Source organism: Stegastes partitus, unplaced genomic scaffold (assembly GCF_000690725.1).
Source record: "Stegastes partitus isolate 25-593 unplaced genomic scaffold, Stegastes_partitus-1.0.2 Scaffold606, whole genome shotgun sequence".
In the NCBI taxonomy this organism is placed as follows: domain Eukaryota; kingdom Metazoa; phylum Chordata; class Actinopteri; family Pomacentridae; genus Stegastes; species Stegastes partitus.
The window spans coordinates 288,798-297,855 of record NW_007578337.1 but is presented as its reverse complement, the minus strand read 5'-3'; the positions used below and the strand labels follow the sequence as shown (position 1 = coordinate 297,855).

The following is a 9,058-nucleotide window of genomic DNA, read 5'->3' as shown; positions in this document are numbered from 1 at the left end:
GAGTTGTTACGGACTCTCTTTGTTGCAGTAAAGTTGTATTTTTAGAGACATTTCAGGTTGTTAACAGATAGTCTTTTGCTCATCATGATGTTTTTGGAACAATATTGGTTCAGCAATTTAAAAAGGAAAAAAAAAATCTTCCTTAAATCTCTTCACACAACTCAAAGTACTGTTGCTTGTACATGCCAATCGAAATTTCTATCGTTTCTTATTACTTTTATAATTCCTTGGATTTGCTATATTTGATTCTTTATTTACTTTTATGCACCAAAACACTACATTAAATTCCTCGCATGTGAAGATGTATGAGGCAATAAAAGTGATCTGATTCTGATGTGACTGCATGCGTTTCAGACTTGTGCTATCTTCAAAGCAACATTAGATTCATCCCAGTAAGATTGCTGTGACAGTTTTTAAAGAAAAGTGACCAAGTTGCTCATTCAGAGTTTAAATGTTGTCAGATTTAATGAAAGGACTGCATGTCTGAAAGGGGCTCATCACAAGAGGCTGACAGCTGCAAGAGAGCAAACGTAAAGTGCAGCAATAAAGTAAAACAAAACAGGAAAGATGACCATCAAGTTCTAAGAAAGATCTCTGGTGGAGCCAACAAATCCAGCAGCAAGAAGTCTATCAGAACCTGTGAGTTTGTGTATTCAACACCTAAAGTCAAGCACACAATATGCTTCAATTTCCAAAGTTTTTTTCCTAAAACCAGGCCAGCTTTCTTTAAAACCTACCATTATGTGTTCTGGCTCCAGGGCCTTTGCTTCCCTCTGCATGTTTTCCAGAGTCCAGGCAGCCCAGTGGGCTCAGTGTGTCGCTGTGAAGTGCCGGTAAGCTGGACAGAGCTCCTCGGTGGAAACAGTGTCCCTGGACGGCCGGCAGCATCGGTGGCACCGCCCCTCGCTTCGCCCCCAGGGATGAAGGTGGAGGAGTCAGGGGCAGCGGCACCGACCCGCCTCCCTGTTTCACGGCAGGTGGGGTGTGCAGGGGGCCGAGGCCGGCGGACAGGGGGCAGGAGAGACTGTGTGTGGGCTGAGGGCTGGGGCTGCAGGTGGAGCAGGACCCGGAGCTGGGTGCCCCCTGGAGCCGGACCGGGGAGTAGCTCCCTAGAGGAGAGGGCCGGACCGACCCGGGAGGAGGAGCCGCCGTGCCCAGAGAACCCTGGAATCTGTTTTCAGCCGCATCCTCACCGTCCTCCCCGACCGGACCTCCGGAGCCAGAGCCAGAGCCGGAGCCTGAACTGGAACGACCCTGCATCCCAGAGACGTAGCCAGTGAGCAGGGGCAGCAGGGGCTTGGGCTGGGGGGGCTTGGAGGAGAACTGGTGGTGGAAGGTGAAGGGCTGGATGGGGAGCGTGGTGGGCCGCTGGTCCTTACTGTAGCGGACCACCGCTGGGCGGCTGTCGGAGGAAGTCGACAGACCACCTGAATGAAAGGAGAGAAGAAAAAATAAAAGAATTAGTTGGTTCTTGTTTGGTTTTTATTAACAGCAGAATCCATATTATGCACATTTACAGGTGTGTAATCTTATTTTGGGGGTTTACAAGAATATGTTGACAAGCTTTAATATTAAAAAACACATTATTTCTGTCTGAATCACTCAGTTTTAGCTCCTGTCTGCCTTCTAAACAGCCCAGTCTGCTGTGATTGGTCGGCCAGAACAGAAGCAAGGCAACGTTGGTTATGTAGCATCGAGATTTCTGATGGCAGGGCCGTGGTTTTAGCAGAAGCAGCTCTAGTTAGGAAATATTGGCGGTTTGCAAGGCAGCTGCTCATTCTTTGTTTGAGGGCCAAACTCGCTGCCAATCAGGCCAATTGTGTTACATGTATATAAGTAACAGTAGAAAAACCTGGAGTTTCAACGAGACAGGTGAGGGGCAGAGTCTTCTGTGAGGGGGAATAGTTCCTTTCGGTGTGGACTTTGTAAGTTTGCAGACTTTTCTAAAGCACATAAAGCAGCTGTATAACAAAATATAGTTCAACAGCACCACAAACTATAGCCTCTACAAATATCTTAGAGTTGAGTTGTGTCTCTTACAGCTCTTCAGGTACAACAGCATAATGTAACACTGGTCTTCTCTCTCTGTATGTTTTAAACTGCAATAACAGAAATGTAGCACTGTTGTTCTGTATACCTTTAAGTACAGTTCTATACACAATGTGTGTCCTAAAAGGTACATTATCTACCATGCTATATCTGTACATGTGAAAGATGCACATAGTCTTTATTACATCTTTAATTTCTTGCCTTGTTTCTTACTATGCTTCATCTGTAATATTTGAACTTCCTCAATAAATGATTAATAAAGTTTATCTTGTCTTATTATCATCTATCTAAACAGAATTTAGACATTTCAACCTTTTTCTTTCTTTCTAAGGTTATGTCGGAGCACTAAGTCTTTCTTGGCAATGTGCACAATGTTTTACTTTTCTAGTCTTGTATAGCCACACCTATCTCCACGCGAACGCTCTGACTCCAGCTCATTGTCATTCTGCCATAGCGGGGTGAAAAACCGCTCTGTCTTGTTCATATTTCTTTAAACCAACATCAATGGTCTTGAGTGGATCTAAGCCCAGGATGCAGGGATGGTGCCCCAGAAAAAGCAGTGGCAGGGGAAAGTGTTGCATGCAGGAAGACAAGTAGTCATTAAAATAGATAATTTACATAAAGAACCAAGCAGGCTGCCAAACTACGTGTAGGTTGGTGTTCACACGTCACATTTAATATCTAGATAGTGGAAAAAGAGGAGAATGTTGAGCGTCTCCATGCACTTCAAGATGTTTTTGGCCTCAGCGTCACAGAAGAAAACTTGTTGTTGCATTACTTTTTTTAAAAAAAAACAGTAATTAAAGGCTTCATAGTTTACAGTTAAACTTCAAAATGGGAGATAGGTCCCTTGTTTAACTTTTTGAAGCACCCCGATACACAAGTTGCAACTCATTTTTGATGAACCTGCTGATAATTTATGGATTAGTATTTTAGCGTACATGGAAATACTCCAAGATTATTGTCATAATTTCCTCCCAATAATCCAAGTAAACATAATAAAAAGGCTTATTCTGTGTATGCAACAGTCCGCAACCAAAATGTACATTTACAAAGATATAAATACAACAAATGCAGTCATTTTAGAAGCTGAAAAAGGCAGATAAACAGCTAAGACACTGGAGTGAGCTCTCCTTAGATCAGCACATTGATTAATCAGCACTAAACTGCACGAGCATGAAGGTTAGACTTGGAACAGACAGACAGAAAACTGCCCTGTCACAAAGCTCACTAGCTCTTATCACAGACAGCCATATAACTGCTGGAGACACTCCTGTCACAGGCCCATGTGCACAGACACTCACAGCAACACAAGGAATACACAAAGACACTCACATAATCTAAACCAGAAGCGTCAGGAGGGAAAGCCGGCGAAGGAGAAGGCCCTGTATTTTTTTTTCCTGCACTGATTCCCTATCTGTGTGTTTTCCTGTGGTTGTGTTCCAGCCACCGTATGACTGACAGCAGCGTGTGTGACGTCAGCATGCGTTGCGCAAGCTGTTTGTCACCGTCAGGTCCGGCCCACCACCCTGCTGCACCCCAGGCCGGCCACCGGGGGGCGCCGTGGAGCTGCAGAGGACGACTCCACGCCCAGCAGGACCGAAGCTGCAGGGGGAACAAACACTCCCTGTATCTGCTCCGTCATCCCTCCTCTTTCATCAGCTGCCTTCTCCTCTTTCACAGAGGAATCCATTAGCTTTTCCTCTCGCTGCTTTGCGTTCGCATCATTTGCAGATCGAGCTGCTTTCCCAGAGGCCTTCAGCGAGGCCTGCGCTGTACGCTTCCCAAGCCTGATGAATAATATATAGAGATGCTGCACGGCCTCTCATTACAGCCATCACTGTGAGAACATGGATCTGCTTCATGATGACCTATTTTCTGCTAAAGCTCTTGATCAATTTTCTTCCTCGCCTGCTAAACTATCTGTGCGTCCTTGGTTTCTCTTCCACAGTCAAGATTCAGGAGATTAAAGACATTAAATACAATCCGTTCTTTGGGGTGTTGCTCAGAAGCTCAAATTACTACTTTGATCCACGTTCAGTAAACAGGGTGGGGAAGTGATCTTTTGTTCTAGACTGGGAGACCGAGGAGTACGAACCTGTACGCTCAGAGGCAGCACCTGTTATATAATCTAACACGACTTTACTATATTATTGTCTGTTGTTTTGTTCATTTTGTATGAAGCTGATGTGAGGTTTTAACACGATGAACCTTAAAATGCATCGGTGGGTTTAAAAGTCATGTTACCTTTTTGAAAAATGCCAAAATTACAACATTTATCAGAGCAAGACACTGTTAAAAACAGACAAAAAAAAATCACCTAAATTTTGATTTTCTGATGATTCATGAATAAATCATCTGTTTCTTTATTTTAAAATTATGTAGAAACTCATGAAATCAATCAAATCCAAGCTTAAAATTGTGGTATTTCAGGAAATTCACCATAAGAAACATAAAATTCGGCCCTCCTTTGTGCAAAAAAAAAAAAAGAATCCATTCGAGACTCAGATACTTTTTGGCTGAACTGCAGGCAGTGTTTACACAGAACATAAGAGACAAGCATGGATTAAAAATGTAAATTATTTATCGTATGTAGAGCCAGCATTGTTATTTACAGTATTGGTAACGTTTGTGGGTACTTGGAAAAATGTTGAACATGTTGATTTTTTAATTTTTTGTAAAATAAATAATGAAGGAAATTCAGCTTTCATTTTTTAAAAATATATAACTTATGCCATTATATTGGTACCATACTCTACAGGCAACATGTTTAAATTCTCTCTACTTCTAGTTATGGTTTCCACAGAGGTGCAGGAGTTTATATTCCAGTGAAAAATGATCCCACAGTGAATAAAAAATGTGACGCGAGCAAATAAACATTCAGAAATTGCTGGAAGAAGAAGCAGTAACTGGCTAATAAAGATTTAATGTCACTGCAGTGTGCTTGCTCTTAAAATTTAATCTTCTACATAAAAGCATTTTGAGAGTTTGGATTTGATCAGAAACCAATAAAGCAACAGCTGCTCTCTCATACAGGTGCAAAAAAAAATATCTAAATAACCAGCTTAAACCTAAAGGGAGCTGTTTGTTAATTACTGTAAGCATCATCATTATAGGATCATAAGGGGATCTATATTAAAGAGATGGTTTTCTAAATGCTCCTGAGCTGATTGTTGCAGCTCCGGTCGGTGTAAAACTAGAAAAGGGGACAGCTGGGGCTTCCTGGGACATTCCTCTGCTGCTGCACTTCACCATCCCTGGGCTCCTTCCAGAGGAATTCCAGGCATGTGTGTCCCTGTGAGTGTGTTTGCGTAACCAGAAACACAGCGAGCAGCTGAAATGAAGCTGACGGTGGTTCTGCTCTCACTGTATATGAATGCTTTTGAAATAAATATCTTCTGAGACAATCGATTTGACACCGAGTTGAGTTTTTATTATGGCCAGTTTAAGGCCTCAGTAGCTGAAACCTCAAAGAAGAATCAGATTCAGCCTCTGAAATGTTTCCTACCTAAACACCTACTCATGCAGCTCTCCACAAAGGCTCACATTCAGAGCTTCTGCACTCTAAAAGTACTTTAAGGACCGTTTTCCTCAACACTTAATTAAGTGCATGGTTGCAAGATGAAAAAAAATCTAATTTACTGAAGCTGCAAACATTATTTTGACGGGTGACATATTAATGCTGGTCATTTAAACCGGACTTAACTTATTTTTCTGCACCTTGATTTCAGGATTTCCTTTTTTTAATCTTACGATGATCGGACAGACAATTAAAAATACCTTTAATTGTAGTTTGAAAGTAGAAATTGTCACAATTCAAAAAAGACTGATGCAGGCTGTTCATGTTTTGGTTGTGGTTTCCTGCGTTGGGCTTCACCTGTACGTGGTTTAAGCTGTTTTCTATGTACAAAAGAGGCAAAGCAGACTTAAAATCTACAATAAACATATATTTTTTATGTTGGAGACGTCTTTGATGGTAAATATTTTGTGCTGCATCAGAACCATCCTTCACCTTCTACATTTTAAAAGAAAGTGCCGTCTTTGATTTTTAAGTTAATCTTTTTCAATAAATCAATGAATGAATTTATATATTTGCTGTATATATTTAACAATTATACGTTCACCAACTTAATATGTTGTCGACTTATGTATGTATGCGACTTGTGTACTTCTTCGATTTATTTCTGCACATATTATTTATTCCAACAAACCTGAAACACTTTACATGAGTTTAATTGAAAGCAGACTGACTAATCAATCAGCCGTTACTGTTTTACAGTCAACACGTTGCACAGAATGCGTAAAAATAGAGCAGAATTGATCTGCTGTTGTTTTCGGTTCTCAGAATTGAGCAGCGCACAAGACTTGGCAGGAATAAAATAAACGTCTCATTTTGTTGTGACTGACTCCATCTCCTTTTTCGAACCGTGTTAAATTCAGCATCTTACCATCAGCCACTTACCTCCTGAATAGATCTTGGATTAATAAAACTGCCAAATATGAGCAATCTGTGACAGCATTGTGAGCTGCTCAGTCAGAAATTTGGAAAACAATAAGATGCTTTCAGATGCTCTCCGGTTTGTAGAGCATCATTTTTTTTTTTTTAGCACCATTTCAATAAAACCACAGAGAATAAATGCTTTGCAGCGACAGAGGAGTGACATCATTTCCCTGTCAGAATAAAGAGGCTTCTGCGGGTTGTGTATTTGCGATAAGTCGGGCCTATAGACTCTCTGAACCACAACGACACACAAACACAAACATACAAACACAAAATCACACACACGGCAGACCCACACGGAGCTCAGCGGGAGGGTTTCTCTGCACCTTCGACTCCCCCTCACACTTGATTGTTATTCAGAACACATTTGGCCCACTTCAACCTTCACTCTCTACAGCTGAGGATACACTCTGCATCAGGCTCTCCTCTAAATATATACATATAGTCGTAAGTGTGCAGCCTCCAGTCCAAACATGTAGCATTACGACGAAACCGCAAGATACGCACATAAACCACGGATGCAGCAAAGAAAATGTCAAAGAAGACAACAAACCCTCTGCCGTGGAAATGTCAACGCATGTCTGGATGATGCAATGAATTTATTTACCTCAGTTTATTGTTTGCTTTTGGAGGGAAAGTGCACCATTAAAAGCATCAAATTTAATTTCTATGCAAAGAGGCCATTTCTGGACCGATGTAATGTCGTCTAACTCTTCTGGATGTAGACTATGTGTGGAAGTCAGGTGTCTTTCTGCTATCTACGTGTTATCATTTTGCAAATTTGCTTCACGACGGGAAACATGAACCTTCGAGTAGCAGCCTACCACAGTGAAATGATTTGAAGCATGCAACAGTTCCACCAGTCGCTATTTTAAGGGGACACCACCCCTACATCCTGGGCTCAGCTCAGCCTAAGATGGTTGAGATTGGTTTAAAGAAATACTAACAAACACTCCTACAGTATAATAATAATAATGTGGTAAAGCCAGACCATTTTATTCCACAGAATGGCTTGACTAATAAAAGTACCGAAAGCTGCAGTTCCTCAAATATCCACTTGAGGCCGACTCCAAAAACGAGTAAATCCCCATAGACCTCCATGTTCATATGTCCAACTTCACAGCAGAATTAAACTTTGAAGCCTAAAACAAAAAACGATTTTGGCCTCCCCGCTCATGACAAGCGTACAGGGCGTGAAGTTTTATACAATTAACCTGTTAAATTGCATTAAGGCTTAAATTTATGCATACTTCAGGGCGTGGCTGTTTGCATGGCCGACCTCATGCTCCAGCTTCTGGCTCTTTTTTTGATTAACCAAGAAGGCGACGGCTAAAGTCACAACACTGACCTTCATGATTCATCCATCTTTATATAAAGTCACCAGTCTATGCAGGATGTTAGATTATAAATGTCAGCATGTAAACTACTGAAAGCTGTTAATCTTTGAAAAAAGAACAACTGTGATGCATTGTGTTCCTATGAATCAATATTCTTTAGTTTCGCTGAAAAAGACAGTAAAAAATATTCTACAGCTAAACAAAGACTAATGTAGTGAGGACGAGATGGAAGTTCAGCGTTTTAATGAGCAATTATCAGCTCAGCTATGAGACAGGTTATGTTTTAAATAAACGGGAAAAGGTCAGATGAAAACGTTAATTACTAATTAGCAATTGAAGACGAAGTAAATGAAGCAAGAAACTGCAGCGAATAACCTGATCAACACATAGAAATGTGTTGGACTGTTTTGTTTTGTTTTGTTTTTTTAAGAAAGGTTTTAATCTTTCCTGAGGAGCTTTTTTTTTTTCTTGTAATTGCCAAAGACAGAAATAAAACATGTGATCACTAATGCAGAACAAACAGTTAATTATCATCCATCTCTGCTACATTTATGGACCTTTTTAGCTTAAACATTTCGTCTTCTTTCACATCCAGCTGCTAAAGAGCCAGATATTTTCCTCTGGAGATGGTGGAGACCAAAAGGAGTTAAAAGGAGACTAAATATTTGCAAAAGCAGGTTGGATCACACCGTTTATTTCACAGCTTTTGGTTGATATCTGGTTGAACTCCGACAATTATACACCTGGTTTAGGTTAAATAAGTTTATTTGCCTTTGATTTTTGTCCATTTTGACTCTGATGAAGACACGCGAGTCTGTTTGCACAATGAAACACTGTGAATGAAGAAGTGTGCTCCGTCCACCTTCTGTACTTTGGATATTTGCGAGATGAGAAGTTCCTGATGTGCAAGAACCTTGATTTTACTAAATTTCATCAAGACTAAATATTTGATTCCCTTCATGACTCACTGACTCATTGGAAGGCACTGCCTTTCATCACATCTTGTAATTTAGTTTTGTAACAAATACCTGGCCAAAGAATTTCAGTTTTACCTTACCTTGCATTTCATCTTTAACAAGTTTAAAAAATTTTTATTCATCTATTTTTTACTGTAAAGCATTTTGAATAGCCACGATACCTACGATAAACTGCTAAAGACATCAGTTTTCTC

The 9,058-nt window shown here is 40.7% G+C and overlaps 1 protein-coding gene across 1 annotated transcript in view; it reads right to left on the bottom strand.

Moving 5' to 3' along the window:
* The window catches only part of rusc2 (RUN and SH3 domain containing 2), a 63,888-nt gene that overhangs the window by 15,354 nt on the left and 39,476 nt on the right, over window positions 1–9,058 (bottom strand). Inside the window, exon 4 of the mRNA XM_008289316.1 lies at window positions 738–1,427. Coding sequence (XP_008287538.1) covers window positions 738–1,427 — 690 coding nt within the window. The remainder of the gene's footprint in view (window positions 1–737; window positions 1,428–9,058) is intronic.